Below are 26,559 nucleotides of genomic sequence, written 5' to 3' on the forward strand. Positions count from 1 at the left end.
AAGTGGATATAGAAAGTATTGTTGCCGAGATCTATCTTTTTCTAAATATCCTTGTAATTCTTCCATTTACATTTCCACTTGAAGCAGGGGTAGGAGGCATTTATTGGGTTATCAAATGATACATAGTGCAATATGGTCAAAACAGGGTATTTTGTATTCTATTATGTATATAGAATACAATAGTAATAAAAATATATACCCCGAAAAGGAAACAGGGAGTCCAATCAATAGATCTTTTTATTCTCTTTTTCTATCGAATTGGTTTATCTTCGTTGTTTATCTTCGTTATAATTACAAGAGGATAACAAACCCTTTATTTTTGCAACCCGATCGCTCTTTTGACTTTGGAATTTATTCTCTTTATCAGTATACTGTTTCTTCTACACATCCGTTTCTAATCCATAATAAAGAATAGTTAGGATTTATTAAAAAAAAAGGAAAAAGAATCAATGGTCCACCCACAGGAGAACTCACCCTTTCCCGTATAAGGCACTAATCTATTTTTAACGTCTAATTAGATCGGGTAATCGTTCAATTCAAATTAAGAACATAAGCTCGTTGCTTTTTGTTTTACCAAAATTGGAACCATAGGCTCTATCCATTTATTCACTAGACCCAACTGTAAATGTGAATTTGTTTTGTCCCCTTCCCTTCCAAAAATTTTTTATTTTTGTAGCGATCCAGTAAGGATAAACTAAAAGTTCCACTTTCATTTGAATTTGTAATTTTTTAATAAAATATTTAATAAAATAAGAAATTTTTTTTATTACGACATGCTACTTTTTCCATTCATTACCCTTGAGGATCAGTCGTGGTCTTATAGACTCTACCAATAGTCTGGACGAATTTGTTGCTTCATCAAAATGTGTAAAAGATCATAGTCGCACTTAAAAGCCGAGTACTCTACCGTTGAGTTAGCAACCCGAATAAAATAAAATAAATAGGATATGTAGATACGATAAAAATGAAAAATCCATTAAATTGCACTGCACGACCCCATCAAAACATTGAACTAATAATAAATAAAAAAATATTTTATGTTTTATGATCGATTATACAAAATAAATAGAAAATGTACAGATCATATTTAAAAACACCAGATTCCTAAAAGAGATGCTAAAATTGTGACAGACCTACCAGTTTTTTATCAATTTTTTATTTTGTTAAGTTAAATTCCAAAATACGTCTTATATGACAGTAAACCCAACAATGCAAAACCCATTATTTGAGTAAAAGTGAAGTTAAAACCCAATATGGGGTCTGGATAAAGAGATTTATTTATCTATGATCAATTAATTTATCTATGATCAATTATATTTGTTCGATACACCATTGTCAATATGAATGCAATGTTGAGAAAACAAATAACAAATAAAGTAAATAAAATAAGGATTTGTATTGGGTTGGCACAACATAAATAAGAAATTTTGATGGAAAAAAATAAGGAAAAGATAAAGAAAAAATCTCGGGTTTACTCAATCAATAGAGGTACAATAAGCAAGATTAATCCCTTGTTTGTTGGTGGATTCCTATAACAAGAAAAAAGTAAATTTAAGTATGAATAGAGCAAGAAAAGGGAAAATTTTAGGTAAAAAATTGTAAGTAAAAAATTATACAAAGATAGATTTTATATTAATCATCTCCCCCCTTTTTTATTAATTTTGTTGTTTTTTCTTTTAATTAACTCGAGGTTTTTTCTTTAAAAAATTCTGCCTTACTTAAAATATCATAAACAGTTCCTGTAGGTTGAGCGCCCTTTTCAAGGAAATATAGAATAGCGGGAACGTTTAAATAAGTTTGATTCTTTATCGGATCATAAAAACCCACTTTTCGAAAATCTCTTCCTTCTCTTCGGGATCGAACATCAATTGCAACGATTCGATAGATGGCTCATTGGGATAGATGTACATAAACAATCCCCCCCCAGAAACGTATAGGAGGTTTTTCTCCTCATACGGCTCGAGCTCGAGAAAAAATTATTTTTATTTCGGTATATCTTTCTGTATATAATATCAAATAGTAAACACAAAATAATGACTCAAATCATAGTCTAATTCATTATTATTATTTTGTTCTTCCTAAAAAAAAAAAAAAAAATAAATTTCATTCGTACTCATAACTCAAGTTGGGTAATTCTGACAGAATTCGAAGGGAAATCCTTAGACATTTCTTGAGCCGTCTCTAACCTCTTTTGTTTGTCTCATCTCGAATCTATTTTTATTCCTAATTCTGATCCAATTTTTGAGACAATTGAAAATAGTGTTTCCTTGTTTCGGAATCCTTTATCTTTGCTTTGTAAAATCATTGGGTTTAGACATTACTTCGGTGATCCTTACTCCTTTCAAAAGGGCAGCAACATACCTTTTGTTTTTTTTATTTCTTTCTATAGAAATAGAATACCCATAGAAATAGAATACGAAGAATTGATTCCTCTGTGATACACTTTTTTTGATCGAAATAGTTTTATCAATTCCGATTATTTTATATTTTAAGGATATACTTACAAAGCTGGTCTAACTTATTGATTGATTGGCACTAACCCTAGATTCTTCCCCTTGATAAATGAATCAATCCTTTCCGCTCGAGCTCCACATCATGTACTATCAACCTAAGAAAAATTAGATTCCTAATGGAACAGACAAACTATGTCGAGCCAAGAGCATCTTCATTTGTATAGAAAATGGTGGATGTAAAAATCCACAGCGGATCATGTCCTTCAAGTCGCACGTTGCTTTCTACCACATCGTTTCAAACGAAGTTTTACCATAACATTCCTCTAATTTAGAATTCAATTTAATTTCAAACCGCAATGGAATTGATTTAATATGTAATCATGAATAGTCATTGGCTCGATGGGAACAACGGGAACTATATAATAGTCTATACTTTATACCTATGGATAGATAAGTATTCTATGGATAGATAAGTATTGTATTTATCCGGAGAAAGCTCAGCAAGGATCCAATTTCTTTAACTCGATATTCTATCATATGAATGAAACGTATTTTCTAAGAAAGATGTTTGCTTAAGACTTATTTACTTTACATCTCCAACAGATTGTTCGGGACGATCAATCATGAAATGCAGAATCTATTTTTCTAGAACAAAAAAAAACTATAAACCTCAAATCCTTTAATTTAATATATTTCCAATCCGGAAAAAAAAATAATTATTAGTCAAATAAACTGTTCCAATGACCAAAAAACAAAAAGGTCGTAAGTTTCTAGATACTATTGATTTATCATATTTCTCGAGTACCAACCAAGAGTTCATAAAAAAATGTTTTAAAAATCTCCGACTTCAACATCATGACTGGAACTATGTTTTCTAGTCATGACTAAACTGGATCTCTAATTCAATCACCAAGTCGACGCAATCACAATGAGTAGCTAAAAATTTTTAGCAGATATTTCATTCCCTAAGGAGACATAAATTTTACCATGTTCAATTGAATTATCAATTGGTTTTCTTTTAACCAAAGAAGTAAATTGATAATCTAGTTTATCTATTTTCATGAGTATGAAATAGAAAAGGTCTCATGTACGGCAACATTAAGATCCTTATTCTTTCTTTCATCTGAAAGAAAGAATCTGAATATTGTTACTGGGGGGTAATCATGGATATTTTTAAAATCAAAGATCCCCTTCCACAAATTCTTTTCACTTAAGTGAAAGGCCATTGTTATTGAAATACAACAACATTGTTATTGAAATACAACAACATTGTTATTGAAATACAACAATATAATAACAATACACAATATATATCATACATATAGGCATAGCGTAGGCCTTGTTTATTTTAGTTTATATAGATTTTGTTTTACTTCAGGTTCAACAATTTTTCATCAATTCCATAAAATCAAGTTAAAATATATGGAATATCAAAATTTCCCCCCAATCGCTACGTTACATTGATTTACAATTATTTTCATTTGAGGCATCTAAGATATAAGATAGAAAGAAATGGAATTCAGACAATTTTTATCCTATTTTTTCCCACGCCACAGCACAGCTTTAGAAGTTTTAAAACCAGTGATGAAATTAGTACGACAAACTCCCTACTCTTTAGTCTTCACATAGAATGTGAAATTGGGATACCCTATTTTTGACTTTAGGCTTTGTGTGGAAGGGAATAGAGATGCTTTTGTTTCACGCTTCAATTCGGAATGCATCATGTGAGAATTATAATTCATATTTAGAATTCATATTTCATGAATATGGGACATAATGAATATAACAATAGTACGAGCATATTATGAATGTGAATGATAGACCCCAAATTTCTCTTTTTTTTATTCAAAAAAACTTCCACCTGTATTTGACACTTTATTATGCTTGTGATAAATCAAATGGATTCTAAGAATCCATTCTAAGAATTCATTCTAAGAATTCAGAACAAAAGACATTCTAAGAATTCAGAACAAAAGAAAAGGTTGTTCTCTTTAAGATTTTCCGTTTTATGTGGGATACAATGTGATCCCATCTTTTGTTTCTGATGGAAACGATCTGGGACGGAAGGATTCGAACCTCCGAATAACGGGACCAAAACCCGCTGCCTTACCGCTTGGCCACGCCCCATTTTTCCTGTTTGGCACTAGTCAAGACTATTATTAGAATTAGTTATTCGTCAATCCCCCCCCCCCAAAAAAATACATAATACATAATAAAAACATATGGGGTATTTTGTTTGTTGCTAGGATTCAACACATGTAGATTAGATATAGAATCAAAAAAGTTAATTGATCATTACATAGAATTCAATTAAGATAATGTATGAAAGTAGAATTCCTTGTATTCTCATTGAGAATGGAAGGAAGGATTTTTGATTTGGGAGAGTTCAAAAAAAAAGAAGGATTTTTTGACTTGCCTTTTTCATTTTTCCCTTATAAAAATAACTCAATCAAAATAAAATTATCTAATCTACAAGAACGAAATGTTTGTTATGTTTAATATCTTTAGCTTAATCTGTATCTGTCTTAATTCTGTCCTTTATTCGAATAGTTTTTTCTTTGCCAAATTGCCTGAAGCTTATGCCGTTTTTCAATCCAATCGTAGATGTGATGCCTGTCATACCTGTTCTCTTTTTTCTCTTAGCCTTTGTTTGGCAAGCTGCTGTAAGTTTTCGATAAAATCCTTAATACTTTGCCAAATCCATCATGATTTATTCGACAAAAAAAATTATAAAAATGGATAAGATCGGCTAAGTCTTACATTAGAATTATAAACCCTCGATTAAAAAATGGAAATTCTTGTATATTGAGTAACCGCGGAGATGAATTTTGATCAGTTTATTTACTCGTTCTGACCTTTCAGTGAGTAAGGAGTTTATTAGGTCTAGGTCCCCTACAATACCTAATTGTCGATATGACAAGAAAATTTTTGTGAGGAAGGAATAAAAATCTTATTACAAAGAAATTCGTAAAAGTGACTTTCTTTTTCTTTTCAAATCAAAAAACTCCATTTTGGGGGTTATGATGTCAATCAAACAAAATAGTATATGTGGTAAAAAGAAAAAATAGGTAATCTATTCCCTTTTTCTAAAATGATCTTTTCTTGGAGATTGTGTAATGCTTACTCTCAAACTCTTTGTTTACACAGTAGTGATATTCTTTGTTTCTCTCTTCATCTTCGGATTCTTATCTAATGATCCGGGACGTAATCCTGGACGTGAGGAATAAAAAAAAATTGAGTTTTCTTTGTTTTTCTAATTTTTTCTTATTATTTTATCTATTCCATATATTCACTTTACCTATAAAAAAAATAAAGGAATCGAAATTCCTTCGAAATCGAAAGTATCAAGTAATCAGAGCGGGCGGAGAGAGAGGGATTCGAACCCTCGGTACGAATAACTCGTACAACGGATTAGCAATCCGCCGCTTTAGTCCACTCAGCCATCTCTCCCAATTTAAATAAATTGAAATTTCAATAAAATTTCAAATGAAATTGAAATTAACTATTTCAATTTAAATTGAAATTAAATAAAAAAGAAAGAAAATAATAAAAAAGAAAAATTTTTAATTTTTAAGATATTAATTATTAAGTTTAAGAAAGACATTAATATAATATTTTTATTAAGAAAGATATTAAACATTATAATTTAAGAAAGATATTAAACATTATAATTATAACATTATCATTAGAAATATGAACATTCTATTAAAATTTCTAATTATAGAATAGATTTCATTACAGATGAAATAAAAAAAAATAAAAAGTGAATAATTAAAATTAAAATTATTAATAAATTCTATCTAAATTTAAAGGTTAAAGGAATTGAAATTTTATTTTCAATTAAAGTAAAGAAAAAAACAAATTAAAGGTTTTTTTTATGTAATAAAAAATTTCTTAAATATTATAATATTAAATATTATAATATTATATTATAAGTAATTTTATAAGTAATTGTATATTATAAGTAATTATATATTAAGTAATTAATATATTATATTATAATAATATTATATTATAAGTAATTATATAATTAAGTAATTATATAATTATAATTATATAATTATATTTATATTAAGTTAAGTTAATTTTAATAATTTAAGTAATGTAATTATATAAGTAATTATATAATTATATTTATATTTAAGTTAATTTACATTTACGTAATTTAATTTAAGTTTCATTTAAGTAAGTTAAGAGTAAGTCAAGAACGAATTTGATCAAGAATTCCATTTAGATAAGATTCGAAACAGGTATCTCCAATAGAAAGAAAACCTTACTTCTTTAATTTTGTACGAAAGGTTTATTCTCCCGGCCTGGTCCTAGTTAAGTACTGGCCGGGCCAGTACCTCTTTTTTTGTCCAGCTTCAATGACCCCTTCAGACAGACTGAGAATGCCAGCAATCCAGCAAAGGAAAAGTATAAGTATAACTTTATACTGTTTTTAAAATTTATATATGTTATTTAGAAAAGCTTTGTGCTCTTCGCCTTTTAAGTCCCTGGCTGGCGGGACTAAATATGTGTCAACGTTATAATTTTAATGCTATCTTGATTGCGTCTCACTCCTTGTTCGACAAATAGTCCATTCATATACAATAATGTATATGTAGCGGGTATAGTTTAGTGGTAAAAGTGTGATTCGTTCTATTAACAACTTAAAAAGTTAAGGGGTCTCTCGGTTTTTTGCATACTCCGATCAAAAACTTTATTTCTTAAAAGGTTTAATCCTTTACCTCTCAATAGCATATTTTGAGGAAGAACATACATTCTCACGATTTGTATCCAAAGTCCAATTAGAAATTCTATTTTCGAATTGAATAAGAAAATTGGATTATGTATATGGAGTCGTGAAACATAATTTTTTTTGAATTGGATCAATTCTTCCATCGAATGAGTATGAATAAAGGATCTATGGATGAAGATACAAAAGTTTATTTCCAATCGTAACTAGATCTTAAATTTTGGTGTTGTAAAAGGGAAATTGAAGCCAAACAAGCTAGAAAAGGGTGGTTTTGGTTTACTAGAACCATCAGCATATTGTTTCAGCTCGGTGGAAACCAAATTCTTTTCCTCGGGATCCTGCGAGTGGAAATAGGAACGAAGTAACTAGACTAGACGGATTTGGTATAATCCCTCTCCTCTAGAGGGATCAATCTAGTAAGCGAGTAGTTTGGGATACATTCAGACAGAAAGGCTGACATAGATGTTATGGATCTAATTTTCTCTAGGAATACATCAATCTTCCATAAAGGAGCCGAATGAAATCAAAATTTCACGTTCGAGTTTTGAATTAGAGACGTTAAAAGTGATCAAGCAACGTCTCGACTATAACCCCTAGCCTTCCAAGCTAACGATGCGGGTTCGATTCCCGCTACCCGCTCCATATTTCTTATTATGTATTATACATCTTATTATGTTATGTATTATACATCTTATTATGTATTATACATACATGCACCATCAATTTAGATATGCATTCTTTTTTATTCCCTAAAATATTTCCGTGTAATTTGATTTTTTTATCCGAACAAAAAGAAAGTAAGAATACAAAAAAAATAAATAGGAATGAAAAGCGTCCATTGTCTAATGGATAGGACAGAGGTCTTCTAAACCTTTGGTATAGGTTCAAATCCTATTGGACGCAATTTATTTCCATCTATTTTTAAAATGGCTATACTTTTTAAAAATGGCTATATACTAAGAAACCCTTTTTGAATCATTCGAATCAGAACTATTTTTCTCAATGATTACTCTTGTACTAAGAATAGAATATACCAAGAATAGAATAAAAGTAAGAAATTTATGTTTGTTCCTGAAGTAAAAACAGTTCGATCTGTTCTTGAATAGCTTCCTTCAAAAGAAATTCTACTTCCTCGGTGAATGTCTTGGTAGAAGATATAATTTCTTGAAATTTAGGTTTATTGTTTTTTAAGTAGCTACGTAACTGACTGAGAAATTTCTTTACCTGTCCAATTTCTAGCGGATCAAGATATCCATTCGCTCCGGTATAAATAGTAGCTATCTGTTCTTCCACTGCGAGAGGGTCTGATTGGGATTGTTTAAGCAACTCGCGTAATCGTTGACCTCTTGCCAATTGATTCTGAGTAGCTTTATCGAGATCAGAAGCGAATTGTGCAAAGGCTTCTAACTCTGTGAATTGCGCTAGTTCCAATTTTGATTTGCCGGCTACTTGTTTCATGGCTTTAATTTGAGCTGCGGATCCTACTCTGGAAACGGAAATACCCACATTAATAGCAGGTCGGATTCCAGCATTGAATAGATCGGCAGATAAGAATATTTGTCCATCTGTAATGGAAATTACATTAGTAGGAATATAAGCTGAAACGTCTCCAGATTGAGTCTCAACTATCGGTAAAGCGGTCATACTTCCTTCACCTAAACTAGAATTTGATTTAGCGGCTCTTTCCAAAAGTCGTGAATGCAAATAAAAAACATCTCCTGGATAAGCTTCACGACCGGGAGGTCTTCTTAATAGAAGAGACATTTGGCGATAAGCTTGTGCCTGTTTGGAGAGATCATCATAAATTATTAAAGTATGTTGTCCACGATACATAAAAAACTCAGCCAGAGCCGCTCCCGTATAAGGAGCGAGGTATTGTAATGTAGCAGGTGAATCCGCCGTTTCGGCTACCACAATAGTATATTCCATCGCCCCCTTTTCCCGGAAAGTAGTCACTACCTGAGCCACAGAAGATGCTTTTTGACCAATAGCTACATAAACACATATTACATTTTGACCTTTTTGATTGAGAATCGTATCTGTGGCTACGGCTGTTTTGCCGGTCTGTCTGTCCCCAATAATTAATTCTCGCTGACCGCGTCCTATAGGGATCATCGAATCAATGGCAATAAGCCCCGTTTGAAGAGGCTCATATACAGAACGTCTAGAAATAATACCTGGGGCAGGAGATTCAATTAACCGAGATTCAGAAGCTGAAATTTCACCTCTCCCATCAATAGGTTTAGCCAGAGCATTTATAACACGACCCAAATAACCCTCACTCACAGGTATCTGAGCAATTCGTCCTGTTGCTTTTACGGAACTTCCCTCTTGTATCATCAAACCATCACCCATTAATACAACGCCAACATTATTTGATTCCAAATTCAGAGCAATGCCTATTGTACCCTCTTGAAACTCTACTAATTCACCTGCCATTACTTCATCAAGACCATGAACACGAGCAATTCCGTCGCCTACTTGAAGTACGGTACCGGTATTCACAATCTTTATTTCTCTACTATATTGTTCAATACGCTCACGAATAATATTACTAATTTCGTCGGCTCGAAGGGTTACCATTAGTGTTTCTTTATTCTTTTTAGGAAAGGAAGGAAAAGATAAAAATAATGCCTAAACTATAACTAAAAAAAGAAGGGCTAATCAGTTATTTCTTGCATGGCCCCGAGAATGCCAATATTAGCACGGATCGTACGGAAATGTAACTCGCTATTCAAGCAACTATTCAGAGTTCCTAGAGCTCCTTGTAAGGCTTGTTGAAAACTCGTTGTCGGACCTGATTAATCGCTCTTTGTTGTTCAAACTGAAGGGTTTCATTTTTGTAATTTTCTAATTGTTCCAAACTATTACTAGTGGCATTAATCAAATTTTGTTTTTCTCGTTCTATTTCAGAGTATCCATTCATTCGATACTCATCTGCTTCCATTTCCACTTTACGTAAGCGAGCCCGGGCTCTTTCGAGCTGCTCAATGGCCCCTTTACGTAATTCTTCCGAATTTCGAATAGTATTCAAAATCCTCTGTTTTCGATTATCTAATAAATCATTTAATGAAAGTAGATTATCTTATCATTAATTTCAAAACTTCCATGATCTCTTCCCGAACCAAACATGAATCTTTCGATTCATTTGGCTCTCACGCTCAATTATTTATTTTATTTATGGTGTGGGTATTCCCATATCTTTTTAATGTTTTATTTATGGTGTGGGTATTCCCATATCTTTTTTAATGTAATGAGCCTACCCTCTCTTTTCTGTTTGTATTCAAAGATGTCAAAACTGATACAAGACCAGAATATCAGGAGGACTCTTCCGACTAGACCAGACAAAAATCTAGAATTGTCAGCAAAGTTGTTTCTTTATTTGTATTTTATTTATATTTGTTTTGTATTTTATTTATCATTTTCATTTTTAGAATTCTATTTCATTTTTCATTTTAAAAAAATGAAAATAATAATTATTATATTTTTTATTTGTTTCTTCAAGTCCAAAAATTCCTCTTTTTTTATACATAGGTCGTCATTTCGGCATTAGATAAAAAAAGCAAAGTGCTCATTTTTCTAGTAAATGGTTCAAATTCTTTTATCGATATGAGTGTTCTATATCAAATCAAATAAATTACCAACTATTTTTTTTTTAACCATTTCGTTACTAACGTAGTGGTAGAAGTGGTAGAAAGAGTACCATGTTTTACCTGGACTTTAAACAATTTAGCTTTAACCATGTTAATGGTCTCACATTATTGGTTGATAGAGAATCAAAGTGGATTTACCAATAAGTCACGAAATGCTATGGTTCTTACATATGATTTCTTAATTTATTCAGAAGTAATTCGTCGAGATCGTGCACCTTTTTCCTATTTCTCCTATAAATACCATAAATAAAGTGCAGCTGGATGGATCCAACCTATTCTTGAAATACACAACTCGCACACACTCCCTTTCCAAAATAAATCAATACACCAAGCACTACACTTAGATTTATTGGATTTGTTGCTAAAATATCGGTATTAAACCCGAAACTCCCGGCGGATGGCCAGTGACCCAAGGAAACGAAAGAATCGATTACATTTTTCATATGCTCCCCTCTCTTATGGATAGGACTAACAAAGAACAGAGTTCTTTTTGTATCACTTCACTCGCCTTTTTTTGATCGATTTCTTTTTATTAATTTCATTTCCACTTTATTTAATGGCAATAGATTAAATCATTTGTTTGAAATTTATTATTTTTTAAGTTTTCAAGAAGTTTCCAATAAGATACTTTACTTAGGTCTTAGATCTCATATCAATTGATAACTATTTCGTTTGTTGAAACGCTTCGAACAATGAAAGTAAAAAAGTTTTCTATTGTACTAAGCTAAGGACAGAAAGGAAGAAAGCAAGCGAATCTGGTAATTCCTCATCCTCAAATCAGCCCTTCCTGGCGTATTGTCTCAACAAATAAGTAATTTATAAGTAAAGTGTAAATATAATTCGAAGAAGCAAAGGGCAATTCCAAGTTAAAGTTAATAAAATAAGAAAAAAGTATGTAAGGTACTTTTTTCTATTTATTTCTAGGATTAAACAAAAGGATTCGCAAATAAAAGCGCTAACGCCACGACCAGTCCGTAAATTGTTAAAGCTTCCATAAAAGCTAGACTAAGCAATAAAGTACCTCGTATTTTACCCTCTGCTTCTGGTTGTCTCGCAATACCTTCTACAGCTTGGCCTGCAGCAGTACCTTGACCAACTCCAGGTCCAATAGAAGCAAGCCCCACGGCAATCCAGCAGCAATAACGGAAGCGGCAGAAATCAGTGGATTCATGGTAAGTTCCTCGCACAAAAAAAAAGAAATGGTTAATGATACAATCAACCAATGAATTATTACTCATTTTATCATTAAGATCCAGCGGTCCGAAGTAACTAAAAACTCCGAATTGAAATGATAATATTACTAAATTACTGAACTGAATCGTCACAACTATCTCGTTTTTACCCATAATGGAGTTTTTGTAAATCCATATGCATACAGTTCTAACTATTGTATTTCTTTGTTTCGAACCACTCTTTCATTTAATTCTTCGTTCTTTACTACACCATTCTTGAGTTCATCTCTTTGTTCATTCAATCCACAATCACAGACAAAATAGAAGGACTGATATTGAAATCCGTCTAAATGGAGTGTGACTAAATGCAGTGTGAGCTGCAATCAATATCAATCAAATTAATACCAATACAAATCAATATCAATATATCAATATGTAGTAATATAAAAGTATGTAGTAGTACCAATATCAATATATAGTAATAATTAATACTAATAATTATCGATAATATAATTATAAATGATTATATTAACTAATACTTAATTGATACTTAGATATTTTACATATGAATATTAATACTTATATTAATATTAACTATTAAACTAATTATTAATGTTAACTAATACTTATTTTATTACTTATATTTATTTACTTATATTTATTTATTTATTTATTATTATTTATTATTATATTTATTATATTATTATTATATTAATATTATTATTATATATATTATCATTATAGGATTATATTATGTATAGGATTATATTTTATATTATGTATAGGATTATATTATGATTACAGAGTAGAAGTTATGATTATAAAAATAGTAATAGTATGTAATTAAGTAATAGCATGTAATTAAGTAATAGCATGTAATTATGTAATATAGTGATGTTATATAGGATGATAGGGATAGCCTTATATAACTAATGAATATCTAATGTCATTCTAATATGACATATATATTTGTTTCTTCCATAACGTAAACCACCCGCATTTTTTTTAGATTAAATCGGATTCTAGAATCATTCCTAGAAACATAGACGGGGTCCGAGCTTATAGACATTACATACATCTAGTATAACCTCCCCAACCCTTCTTTTTTTTTTTACAATTCTGTAATACCGTCCATCTTTTCTCCTAAAACTCTAAGTCATATAGTAATACGTTATTATGTTCCCCAACCAATTGGATTATCTTGAACCACGCATGAATTGGGATAAACTTACTTAATAATAATAATAAAAAATAATAATAAAAAGACTATTTTGAAAGCTAGTCAATGATGACCCTCCATGGATTCACCTATATAAGCCGCAGCTAACGTTGCAAAAATAAGAGCTTGAATACCACTTGTAAATAATCCAAGAAACATGACAGGTATAGGAACTACTGAAGGGACTAAAGAAACAAGAACGACAACTACTAATTCATCAGCCAATATATTCCCGAAAAGTCGAAAACTAAGAGATAAGGGTTTTGTGAAATCTTTAGGATGTTAATTGGTAAAAGTATTGGAGTTGGTTGAATGTATTTCCCAAAATAACCCAATCCTTTTTTGCTAAGACCCGCATAAAAATATGCGACTGACGTGAGTAAAGCTAAAGCAACAGTAGTATTTATATCATTCGTGGGCGCAGCTAACTCCCCATGAGGTAACTGTATAATTTTCCAAGGTAAAAGAGCACCTGACCAGTTAGAAACAAAAATAAATAGGAACATAGTTCCAATAAAGGGAACCCAAGGACCATATTCTTCTCCAATCTGGGTTTTGCTCAAGTCTCGAATAAATTCAAGGACATATTCGAAGAAATTCTGACCGCCGGTCGGAATGGTTTGTGGATTCCGAACAGCTAGGATCACCGAACCTAATAAGATAGCAATTACTACCCAAGAAGTGATAAGTACTTGGGCATGGACTTGTAAACCTCCTATTTGCCAATAGAAATGTTGGCCTACTTCTACACCCGATATATCGTATAACCCCTTGAGTGTTTTAATGGAACATGGTATAACATTCATATGGTCCTCTAACAAAAATTGAACTTCAAAAAATAAATTATTTTGATTCAACCATCTCTTTCTCAACTCACCAACTTGAATCACTAATTGTATTCATCAATCGTATATTTAGGATATCAAGAAATTACATAGGATACCAAGAAATCACATAACATCATAACATATTATCAATATGCCCACATTTCCATTTTGTTTTTTCTTTTTTTTAATTCAAGAATAGTAACCGATCCAATAAATCTATAAAATCCCCAAATAATTAACTAATTATTCTTAATCATAATCAACGATTTCTTATATAGCTACAACGGCCCTCACAAATTGCGGATACTAATTTGTTAAGAACCAATCGGATTGAAGCTATAGCGTCATCATTGGCTGGGATCGAAATATCTGCGAGATCGGGGTCACAATTTGTATCGATTAAACAAATCGTCGGAATCCCTAAAATTACACATTCTCGAAGAGCCATATATTCTTCTTGCTGATCAACGATGATCACAATATCAGGCAATCCCGTCATATATTTGATACCGCCGAGATATGTTTGCAAGGCAGATAATTTTCTCTTCAACATTGCGGCATCTCTTTTGGGAAGACGGTTGAGTTTCCCCATCTTTTGTTCTGCTCTTAAATCCCTGAACTTTTGAAGTCTCGTTTCCGTAGTAGACCAATTCGTTAACATACCACCGAGCCATTTTTTATTAACATAATGACACCGGGCCCTTATTGCAGCTGATGCTACTGAATCCGCTGCTTTATTTTTGGTACCAACAATTAAGAAGTTTTTTCCCCTACTTGCTGCATCAAAAACTAAATCACAGGCTTCTGATAAAAAACGAGCCGTTCTAGTGAGATTTGTAATATGAATACCTTTACGCTTTGCAGAGATGTAAGGGGCCATTCTAGGATTCCATTTCTTAGTACCATGACCAAAATGAACTCCGGCCTCCATCATCTCTTCCAAATTGATGTTCCAATATCTTCTTGTCATTTTTCCCCACACTTCCTTTTTGTTTTTTCTTTTTTATTTTTTTAACAAAGAGACGAGGTACTTTGAAATAAATAATTGTTCCGATGGAACCTTCTACCGGGAATTAACCGTTGATACACGGTACAAACCATTAATGTCTTTTAATTACTTATTTTTTTTTTACCAAATCAATACTCGGACCAGATAGTTAAGTTAAAAGACAGATAGTTAAAAGTGAAAAGATAGTTAAAGTAAAAGAATCTGCTCTTAGGAATCATGAAATCGCGTAAACGATTGTTCTGATGTCTCATGGAAATGGGACGTAAGAACAAAATAATTCTCTATGGTGTAACAAAATATCTCTCATTTCCAAATCGAATAGATTCTTTCTTTTGATTTCCAAATAAATGTTCTTGTCTTGCCTTGAACGGTGCACTAATTTTTTGAATCCGGTACCAACGGGTATAATCCCACCCAGAACAACGTTCTCTTTCAGGCCTTTCAACCAATCAATACGACCTCGTAGAGCAGCTTTTGCTAAAACTCGAGCGGTTTCTTGAAAACTTGCTTCGGATATGAAACTTTGAGTATTCAAAGATGCCCTCGTTATTCCCAATAGGATTGCCCGATAAGAGATCGCTTCGTCCAAAGCGCGCCCCGCTCGTTCCGCTCGCAACAATCCGATTAATTCCCCAGGTGAAAAAACATTAGACATTCCATCTTCTGAAACCAACACTTTTGATGTTACTTGACGTACAATAATCTCTATATGTCTATTATGGATCTGTACCCCCTGGGATCGATAAACCTTTTGGATTTTATTAACCAAAGAGATACGACTTTGAACTATGGTTAGCTCCGCTTGAATCAAGAATCCCCAGGGGATTCCAAGAATTTTTGGTATACCTTCGTTCCAACCTTCAACTCTCCTTTCGAGGTTCATCGATATTGAATCAATAGAACGTACTTCTAAGATTTGTTCCACTTTTGGAAGACCTTGCGTTATGTCACCAGATCTCGATTTTTCATATATAAATGTAACTAATGTATCTCCTTCGTAAAAGATTTCTCCATAATGGCCATGAACAGTAGCTCCTGGAGTGGCCAAATAGGGCTTAGCCGATCTTATAACTAAGGAGTCAACATGAACAATTATGATCTGACCAGATTTTTCTACGTGTGGTTCGTATTTGAATAGACATACATTTTCACAAAAAAATTGTCCAAGACGAATTTTTTTAGATGTCTCTTCCCAATAATCGTGATGGAGAAAGTGCCAATTCAAATGGAATGGATTCAAAATGATGTTACATGCATGGATCGGGGTTATAAATCCTCCTATTTTCATCTATTAAACAGTATTTAAGTACTTGAAGTACTTGGAAAGTCTGTTGAAAATTGTCAAGTAGCAAATATTTCTTTAACAAGATCTGATTATAAGTTATTAAATGGTAAGATGAATAGAAATTTGCTATTTTAGGTACAATAGTGCCTAAGGGACCCAGCAAATCCTTAATTGGGATTATGGGATCCGATTCTTTTGTCATATTGTTATATTTTGAACCATTGAATGGGCCAATTCGAAAACAATTGGATGATGACAAAATTATCAAAGATTGGCATTCCTTATTTCGATTTAACAATGTACCAATAGTACCTTGATGTTGGGTAAGTGATTGAATCCTGGCCTTGTAAAAAAAAGGATTGATATTTGTGCGATCTAATCCATTATCGGAAATCAATCCGGAACTTGCCCTATCATATCTTTTTCCGGTATACGAAATAGTGGACTTGACTAACTCAATTCTTATGAAATCTCGAATCAGATCATTTGTTCTTACCTCAACAAAGGAAGCGTGAACCTCTTCCGGAGAACCTTTTTGCTCTTGATCCCAATTCAATACTAAGCAAGTCCGAACTAATTGAATACTTGTGTGAGAAATTCCTCGAATTGACTTGCCATTTCCATGAAGGATATAATTGACAACTCTAAGTTGGACATTATCCTTTTCCCGCAGGAGATCTTGAGGAAAAAGTGTTGCTAAATTTATGCCATCAGCTATTTCATATGTGACTACGGGTCGAACCAAAACAAAATACTTTTTCTTGGTAGGTGTGATCCGTTGGACATAGATCCAATTTTTCCATTTTTTTGATTCCTTAGAAATTTTTTTTTCTGTTTCCGGTGGTATCAAAATGCCGCTGTGCCTGGATATCTTATCTGCCTCTCCAGGAAAATAAATATCTCCGGAAAATATTTTTAGTTCAATATTTTTTTTTTTTCTCTCCACTCGGACTAATCCGCCTACTCGACTTCTTGTATTTAAAGCGAGTTGTGTATCTACTCCAATGATACTATTGTTCCGGACCATTATCAACGAAGATCCGGGTAAGATATGCACTTCTTCGAGAATGAAAAAAAACCGATCTACTTTCGTTTGGTATTTCGGACTAAATTCTTTTGGTCCTCGATACTCAATCAAATCCTCTTTTTTTATGATTGAATTGACCTCTACGGTTCCATATTTAGTAATTCCTGAATTGCTTCTTCTGTATCGTGGATCATCAAAATAAGCAAGAATACTATTTCTACGTAAAATACCCTGTTTTGGTATTTCGATCGAAATACCAAAACAGGGTATTAGTTCTTTCTCTCGTTCTTGATTGTATTGTAATGGGATGATGAATCTATTTCTTCGCTTTTTCGCCAAGAAATAAGAATTCCCTTGGATAATAGAAGGATATATGAAATTCAAATGACCATTAGACATCGTTTGATCAGGTCTTATTGAATAGTCAATAATTTTCTTATCTTTTTTACCAGAAGTATCCAACAATTTATGTCTTATTCGACCATTAGTCATTGATAGGTCAGAGATATATCTTTCTTCGACAGAAAAAGAATAAACATTCATTTGATCTTGATCCTTGTGGAGCGAAAAAGACACTATACTGGATCTGCACGGACCTCCCGCTAATATCCATAAATGACTCGTTTTTGATAATAGATGAACATTACCATATGTATATTCAGGTGCATGGTGGACATCGGTACTCCAGTGCATTTCTCCCTCTGATTCAGAATAAATATGTTTTCGTACCTTCTCTTTAAAATGAAAAGTGGACGTTCCAGCACGAATCTCAGCAATCACTTGTTCTGATTCTACATATTGATTATTTTGAACTAAAATAAAACTTTTTGGTGGAATATTTACATTATGTAGAATATCCCGACTCTCAATAGTTACATACAAGTCTATAGAACATAGAAAAGCAGGATGCCCATGACGGGTACGTGTGGGATGAACCAAATCCTCATTGAATTTTATTTTTCCATTAGAAGGAGCTCGTACATGCTCGGCAGTACCGCCTGTGAATACTCCACCGGTATGAAAAGTTCTTAATGTTAGTTGAGTTCCTGGTTCCCCAATTGATTGACCCGCAATAATACCTACAGCTTCTCCCAATTCGACCAGGTCGCCATGAGTAGGACTCCGACCATAACATAATTGGCAGATCCAAGATGTACTCCTGCAAGTAAAGGGGGTTCGAATATATATTGGTTGTGCTCGAAAGGTTATGAATCGATTGACAAGTCCAATCCCAATATCTTGATTTCGAGTGGCAAGGCATCGTAGACCGATATATATATCGTCCGCTAATACACGACCAATTAGTGTTTGGACAAAAATTTTTTCCGTCATCCCATTTCGAGGACTCACGGAAATACCTCGGATAGTGCCACAATCTGTTCTACGTACAATAATATGTTGAACTACTTCAACAAGTCTACGTGTGAGGTATCCAGCATCTGATGTTCGTACAGCAGTATCTACAACTCCTTTGCGGGCTCCATAACAGGAAATTATATATTCTGTCAAAGAAAGTCCTTCACGTAAATTGCTTTGAATGGGTAAATCAATCATTTGTCCTTGGGGATCCGACATTAATCCTCTCATACCTACTAATTGGTGTATCTGAGATGCATTTCCCCTAGCTCCCGAAAAGGACATTAGATATACTGGATTAGAAGGATCAGTCATCCGAAAATTAGGATTCATTTCTTGTCTCAAATATTCACTTGTAGCATACCATATCTCAATGGATTGACGTAATTTTTCTACCGCGTGTACATTCCCATAATGATGGTGTTTATCCAAAATAAAACTTTGTTGTTCAGCGTCTTGGACTAACCATCCCTTAGAAGGGATTGTTAAAAGATCATCAATTCCTAATGAAATAGATGTAGCAGTGGCTTGTTGGAAACCCAAAGTCTTTACTTGATCCAAGATATGTGATGTATATGCCATTCCGAAATGATCTATTAACCTGCTAATAAGTCGTTTCATAACAGTTCCATTTATCACTTTATTGTGAAAGACCAGATCGGCCCGTTCTGCCATAAGTACAGTACCTCTTATATTTATTCTGCTAAGTAGGATTCGACAATGGACCTGAGTTAGTGATTCGAAAACTTCCTTTCCTCAATCTCAATCTTGATTCACGCAGAAATTCAGAAATTATGATACCAGTGAAATTGGGGAGACCCGAATTCCCATGGGCACGAACATCGCCTAATCTGATTTCTTAGTTTAGATAGCGTATGAGTAGGCTCGACAAAACCCCTGTATGGCTTCTTCTATTTCCCGATAAAAAGAAATATGACCAAGAGTAGTTCGAATGTATATACAACGGATTTCCTTTGTTACACTTCCTTCTATTAGATAGTGCCCATAAATCTCATGATAAGTACCCAAAGATTCATATTGAACTTCGATGGGAACTTCTCTTGAGCCAATGACACGTTGATCTAGTCTCCATCGGAGCCACAAAGGACTATCTAAACTAATTCGTTTCTGTTGATAAGCTCCAAGTGCATCATAGGAACTAGAAAAATAGGGTTCTTTCTTTTCCGTATACCTATAGTCATTTTTTTTATTGTCAACCTTTTTATTTTGGTAGTTTCCGCAACTATATCTATATGGATTATACCTATTTGCACAAATACCTCGACGATTCCCGATCGTTAATAAATAGAGTCCGATAAGCATATCTTGAGTTGGTACGGAAATAGGATCCCCAATAGCTGGAGACAAGAGATTCATATGAGAAAACATAAGTAAACGAGCCTCCGCTTGAGCTTCCAAAGATAAAGGTACATGAACAGCCATTTGATCCCCATCAAAGTCTGCATTGAAACCCTTACAAACTAATGGATGTAAACAAATAGCGCGTCCCTCCACTAAAAAGGGTTGGAACGCCTGTATGCCTAATCTGTGCAGGGTGGGTGCTCTATTCAATAATACAGGATGCCCCCGCATAACTTCTTGAAGTATTTCCCATACAATGGGTTCTTTTTCCCGAATTTTACTTTTAGCAATTCCTATGTTAGAAGCAACATGTTGTCTGATTAGACCACGAATTACAAATGTTTGGAAAAGCTCTATTGCTATTTCTCGAGGTAATCCACACTGATGTAATGAAAGCGAAGGACCCACGACAATGACGGAACGTCCCGAATAATCGACACGTTTACCAAGCAGAGTCTCACGAAATCTTCCCTCTTTGCCTTCAATTACATCTGAAAATGACTTGTAAACTTTATTATGACCATCCCTCATTGGTTGTCCACGGATCCCATTATCAAGAAGTGTATCCACGGCCTCTTGTACCAATTTCTCCTGACACATTACTAATTCCCCTGGCGTAGATCTACTTGTTGCTAATAGATCGGTAAGAGTATTATTCCGATAGATAACTCGTCTATAGAGTTCATTAATATCCGAACTCATTAGTTTACCCCCATCTATCTGAATGATTGGTCTCAACTCGGGAGGAAGAACTGGTAATAAGCACAAAACCATCCATTCTGGTTCTACATTTGTTCGAATAAAATGTTTAGCTAATTCCATGCGTCTAACCAAAAAATCCTTTCTTCTTCTAATTTTTCTATCTTCCCATTCATTTCCAGTGGACCCCTCCTCCCCTAATTCCTTCCATTCTACTAATGAATTACCCGTAATAATTCGCAAATCTGAATCGGCTAATTGTTCTCTGATAGCACCTGCTCCTGTAGAGATTTCTCGATTTCGAAATGTCTCGAAGCCTTGGGTAGTAAAAAAAAGTGGTATGCTGTATTTCCGAGATTGGATTTCATATTCGAATAAACCTCGTAATCGTAAGAAAGTAGGTTTTTTCGCTATGGGCCTAGCAAAAGAAAAATCGAGATAGGTTCCTGTAGGATTGGATTCCCCCTTTTAAAATCGGACGTGAAGGTTTCCTTTCATCCGGCTCAAGTAGTTACCTCAAAAAGGGGATTCTTTCTTATTTAAAAAGTTTGTTCGAAAAACCCTACAAACAAAGAACTACTCCTTACTCAAGTTCCCACTAAGGACCAACGATTCATTCTTCTTTTTTTACTTTCATTTTCCGAATTACTTATGACAAAATAAAAATGTAGGATTTTTGAGTAGTCTACTTCCCGTCAAATGATGAATCCCCTTAAAAGAATACTTTGGGACTCGTAAGGGATTTACTTGTCTATATATCGTTCTATTCGATCCTTTAGGTCCCTACTCACCTCGATGGTTATCCCATGATGCCCCTTGAAGCATATATGCGATAGATAGACTTCTGTAACCATACTATATTTGCTTGCTTAAACGGAATCTCTCTATAAAGAAATGGAATAGCTGATTCCACAAAAAAGTGTTTTTTCACGAGGTATAACTAGCAATTCCTATTTATACGGAATCGACCATGGATCAATTCCCCTTGCATTTGGAAGTATTGAATACACCTATAATTCTGAGTTTCGTGTTACTTTTACTTCTCCCAAAACACATGTCAGAGCCGGGGGCACCCCAATCGGATTGAATGGGATGACAGTTTCTCAGTCCGAATCTGTAAAACGAAAATTTTGATCAAATCACACATCGCAGTATACTAGGCCTTCTAATTCCTTAAGGGGTTTATCTAAAAGATTCGCGATATAACTAGGAAGACGTTTCAAATACCACACATGAGTCACTGGACATGCGAGTTTGATGTATCCCATTTGATATCTTCGTATCCGAGAATCAACAAATTCCACCCCGCATTGTTCACAAAATTTCGGGTCTTCTTTTTCAGCTCCAATCACTCGATAATTTCCACAAGCACAAATTCCACTTTTTATGGGCCCAGAGATTCTTTCACAAAACAATCCATCTTTTTCTGGTTTATTGGTCTTATAATGAAACGTATAGGGCTTTGTCACCTCTCCAACTATCTCTCCATTAGGTAAAATTTTGTTGGCCCAAGCCTTTATTTGTTGAGGAGAAACTAGTCCAATTCGAAGTTGTTGATGTTTATACCGGTCAATCATAGAATAGAAATTCTGATTCATTCAGATCAAGCTTCCTTCCTATTAATCTGGAAGTTCTTCTCAGATACAAGGAAATGATTCAGTTCTAGAGCTAAAGATCGTAGTTCTCGAACGAGCAATCGAAAAGATTCTGGAGCATCTTCTGGGTTAGATACTCTTCCTCCAATGATCGTAGCACCAAGTACTTCTTGACGAGCTCTAATATGATCAGATTTATAAGTAAGCATCTCTTGTAAAATATGAGCAACACCAAATCCCTCTAGAGCCCAAACTTCCATTTCCCCTACTCGTTGTCCCCCTTGCTTCGCCCTTCCTCTAAGGGGTTGTTGTGTAACAAGTGCGTAATGTCCACTAGAACGTCCATGGATTTTATCATCAACTTGATGAATTAATTTTAAAATATAGGACTTTCCTATTAGAACAGGTTGTTCAAAAGGATTTCCTGTTCTTCCATCAAATATTCTGCTTTTTCCCGGATATTCGGGTTCAAATACCCATGGATTTTTTGTTTGCTTACTGGCTTCATATAATTCGGAAAACACTAGTTTTCTCGAAGCCTCTTGCTCATATCTCTCATCAAAAGGTGCTATTCTATAATGTCTCTTTAGCAGATCCCCCGCTAACCCGAGCGAGCATTCAAATATCTGTCCCACATTCATTCGTGATGGTACTCCTAATGGGTTGAAGACCATATCAACAGGTGTTCCATCTTGCAAATAGGGCATATCTTGTCTAGGCAAAATTTTTGAAATGATACCCTTATTCCCATGTCTTCCAGCTACTTTATCACCTACTTTGATTTCACGTTTCTGTGAAATATATACACGAATCATTTCTGAATTATAACAGGAACCCCCCTTTTTCCGGATCCATCTCACATCAATAACGCGACCTCTTCCGCCTATAGGTAGTTTTAGAGAAGTTTCTTTTGCAGTGGATACCTGAATTCCAAGTATGGCTCGTAATAATCTATCCTCTGGAGCATACGACGATTCGTTTGCTGTCTGAGGTGTTAATTTACCTACTAAAATATCACCTGTTTCTACCCAAGATCCCAGCATCACAACTCCATTTCTGTCTAAATTGCGGAGTAAATGAGCCTCTAGATGTGGTATTTCCTTAGTGATTCTTTCAGGTCCTTGGCTTGTCACATGAGTCTGAATTTCATATTTCCGGATGTGAAAAGAAGTATAAATATCTTCATATACCAGACGTTCGCTAATTAGTACTGCGTCTTCAGAATTGTAACCCTCCCATGGCATATAAGCTACTAATACGTTTTTTCCTAAAGCAAGTTCCCCCCCAACTGTAGCCGCACCGTCCGCTAAAATTTGTCCTTTTTTAATGCATTTACCCCGCGGAACCTGAGGTTTTTGATGCATACAAGTATTTTTGTTGGAACGTTGATAGATAACTAATGGAATACTTATACTTATAGTAGTGTCCCCATTACTTGATAAAATGATCTTGTGAGGGTCAGTATAAATGATCTTTCCCTCGTGTTCGGCTATAGCGGAAACCCCCGAATCCAGAGCCGTTTGGCGTTCCAGTCCAGTTCCAACAATGCACCTCTCGGACTGAGAAAGCGGAACTGCTTGGCGCTGCATATTAGAACTCATTAAAGCCCGATTCGCATCATTATGCTCGATAAAAGGAATGAGGGAAGCTCCAATAGAAAAATATTGGAAGGGAAAAATACTTCTAAGATGAATCTGTTCCCATGCAATAGTCAGGAACTCTTGACGGTATCGGGCTGGAACAACCTGTTCTTCCTGAATACCCCGATTCAAGGCCAAAGAATTTCCCGCTGCTACCATATAATATTCATCTCTATTTGGTGATAAATAAACTATCTGTGCCTCTTTTGATCTTTCAGATATTTCATAAAATGGACTCTCTATAGATCCCCAATGGCCAATCCTCACATGAATGGCTAAGGATCCAATAAGTCCAACATTGATTCCTTCGGACGTGTCAATTGGACAAATACGTCCATAGTGGCTAGGATGAATATCTCGTATCCGAAAACTAGCAGTTCGCCCCGTCAATCCTCCAGGACCCAAATAACTCAATTTTCGCCCATGAACGATTTGTGTCAATGGATTAGTTCGATCCAAAACTTGAGATAAAGGATGTAGGCCAAAAAACGATTCATAAGTGGTTGTTAATGAAGTTGAAGTTACCAAATTTTGAGGAGTCGGTATCAATTTATGCCGAATTGCTCCACATATAGTTCCTCGAACCGCATTTTCTAAACGAACAAGAGCCAGTCCGAATTGATCCTGTAACAGATCCGCTATAGAACGAATCCGTTTATTTTTCAAGTGATTCATATCGTCAAGTGTACCCATTCCAAATTTAATTCCGATCAAATGATCCGCAGCAGCCAATACATCTCGTGGTAATAAAAATGTATTGTTCTGAGGTATATCAAGATTCAGTCTCCGGTTCATATTTCGTCGACCAATCCTTCCTAATTCACATCTTTGTTGAAAAAATTTCTTTTGTAATTCTTTACATAAAGACTCAGAAAATACCGGATCCCCGCCTACACAAGCAAATTGTTGATAAAATTCCAAAATAGCATTTTCTTTTGACCCAATCTTTTTTTTCTCCTTATCATTCGGGAAAGACAAGAAAATTTCAGGGTAACAAACATTATCTAGAATTTCTCTTAGATTCGAACCCATAGCTGATGATAGAATTAGAATAGATATTTTTTGTTTCCTACTTACACGGGCCCATATCCTTGCTTTTCTATCAATTTCTAATTCCGATCTTCCTCCCCAATCTGATATTATTGTGCTGGTATAGACAGAAATTCCGTTATGGTCCAATTCTGAACGGTAGTAAATACCAGGACTTTGCAATATTTGATTGATCACAATTCTGTATATTCCATTTACTATAAAGGTTCCCAGGGAATTCATTAGGGGAATGTTTCCAATAAAAACGGTTTGTTCTTGCATATCTCTACCGGTTTTCCAAATTAATCCCGCGGGTACATATAATTCAGAAGAATATGTGAGTGATTCATACACAGCATCTCTTTCGTTTATCAAGGGTTCTACCAATTGATATCTTTCCACAAATAATTTAAATTCAATTTCTTGATCTGTATCTTCAATTTTTGGAAACTTATGAAATTCTTCCGTCAAGCCCTCATTAATGAACCTACAAAATCCCTCAAATTGGATCTGACTAAATCCAGGTATTGTGGACATTCCCTCATTTCCATCATTCCGGAGCATCTTAATCTTAAGTTTCCTGTTTATTGAAAAATCCCATTATTAGCTCACTATTTATCGAACCATACGGATCGATCTAGCAATGATGGAATGTATATTCTGTTTACTGAATCACATGAAATTTTAGCCAACTCCATATACCATATATGTATTTCATACGTATGAACGGAAATGAGACAGAGGAATGAAGAGCATTTTCGACGCAAGTTCGAATTTGCGACAGGTACAACAGGAACAATATAGAGTTTCCCTTTTTAGCATACTTAATTTTATTTGAGTTTCATTTCATGTTCAAAAAAAATTTCGAATTATTTTTTTGCTAGTAGAATATATAGAATATGATTGAATTGCGTAATAGGAGTAATATTTATTAAGTGCATGCCAATATAGCTATCTACCTGTCCGCATATCACATCTTTTATCGTAATTTCACTTGTGGCAACAGAAGTCAGGTCGCACTATATCATAATTCCTATTTTTTCTATTGCATATAGAAAATGAAAAAAGAAGGCACGACGATTCTCTATAGGGATATGGGATATGTACATAAGAGCGGTATCTGTGTAACAATTTCTGTTTTGAGGTTTACATATACACATATATATTGTTATAATTTATATTGTTATAATTGAAATTGAAAAAGATTGATTATTGAAAATAATTGATACTGAATTAGTCATAAATCAATTTGATTTTGTTATGCCATTAAGGAAACGCAACAATTTGAGATACAAATTGAAGAACCTTTCGCTAATTCAAAACAACAAAACAAATAGTTAATGGTTCCAATTTGCCCTGAATTTTTCAGTCTTTGACCAGAAATCTATTTTTTATCTTATTTGGATCGAATTTGGTTTGGCGACATGGCCAAGTGGTAAGGCGGGGGACTGCAAATCCTTTATCCCCAGTTCAAATCTGGGTGTCGCCTGATCAA

The 26,559-nt window shown here is 34.1% G+C and overlaps 4 protein-coding genes and 3 non-coding genes across 7 annotated transcripts; 2 read left to right on the forward strand and 5 right to left on the reverse strand.

The window, feature by feature from the left end:
- Positions 1-5,815: 5,815 nt before the first annotated feature.
- TRNAS-GCU (transfer RNA serine (anticodon GCU)) lies at positions 5,816-5,903 on the reverse strand. Its single transcript has one exon. It is a non-coding gene; the product is annotated as a tRNA-Ser (tRNA).
- A 2,119-nt stretch (positions 5,904-8,022) lies between these two features.
- TRNAR-UCU (transfer RNA arginine (anticodon UCU)) lies at positions 8,023-8,094 on the forward strand. The gene has a single exon. It is a non-coding gene; the product is annotated as a tRNA-Arg (tRNA).
- A 141-nt stretch (positions 8,095-8,235) lies between these two features.
- LOC135664963 (ATP synthase subunit alpha, chloroplastic) lies at positions 8,236-12,599 on the reverse strand. Its single transcript, XM_065177101.1, has one exon. It carries the CDS (start codon positions 9,772-9,774, stop codon positions 8,251-8,253), a length of 1,524 nt encoding a protein of 507 aa, XP_065033173.1. The 5' UTR covers positions 9,775-12,599; the 3' UTR covers positions 8,236-8,250.
- Positions 12,600-16,303: 3,704 nt separating this feature from the next.
- LOC135664965 (DNA-directed RNA polymerase subunit beta''-like) lies at positions 16,304-19,420 on the reverse strand. Its single transcript, XM_065177103.1, has one exon. It carries the CDS (start codon positions 19,412-19,414, stop codon positions 16,319-16,321), a length of 3,096 nt encoding a protein of 1,031 aa, XP_065033175.1. The 5' UTR covers positions 19,415-19,420; the 3' UTR covers positions 16,304-16,318.
- A 173-nt stretch (positions 19,421-19,593) lies between these two features.
- LOC135664966 (DNA-directed RNA polymerase subunit beta') lies at positions 19,594-22,549 on the reverse strand. Its single transcript, XM_065177104.1, has 2 exons — positions 21,946-22,549; positions 19,594-21,232 (listed from the first exon to the last, which is right to left on the reverse strand). The coding sequence occupies exons 1-2, from the start codon at positions 22,396-22,398 to the stop codon at positions 19,604-19,606; spliced, it is 2,082 nt and encodes a 693-aa protein (XP_065033176.1). The 5' UTR covers positions 22,399-22,549; the 3' UTR covers positions 19,594-19,603.
- LOC135664964 (DNA-directed RNA polymerase subunit beta) lies at positions 22,299-26,535 on the reverse strand. Its single transcript, XM_065177102.1, has one exon. It carries the CDS (start codon positions 25,626-25,628, stop codon positions 22,404-22,406), a length of 3,225 nt encoding a protein of 1,074 aa, XP_065033174.1. The 5' UTR covers positions 25,629-26,535; the 3' UTR covers positions 22,299-22,403.
- On the forward strand, positions 26,483-26,553 carry TRNAC-GCA (transfer RNA cysteine (anticodon GCA)). The gene has a single exon. It is a non-coding gene; the product is annotated as a tRNA-Cys (tRNA).
- Positions 26,554-26,559: the final 6 nt, after the last annotated feature.

This window comes from Musa acuminata, unplaced genomic scaffold (assembly GCF_036884655.1).
Source record: "Musa acuminata AAA Group cultivar baxijiao unplaced genomic scaffold, Cavendish_Baxijiao_AAA HiC_scaffold_916, whole genome shotgun sequence".
Taxonomy (NCBI): Eukaryota; Viridiplantae; Streptophyta; class Magnoliopsida; order Zingiberales; family Musaceae; genus Musa; species Musa acuminata.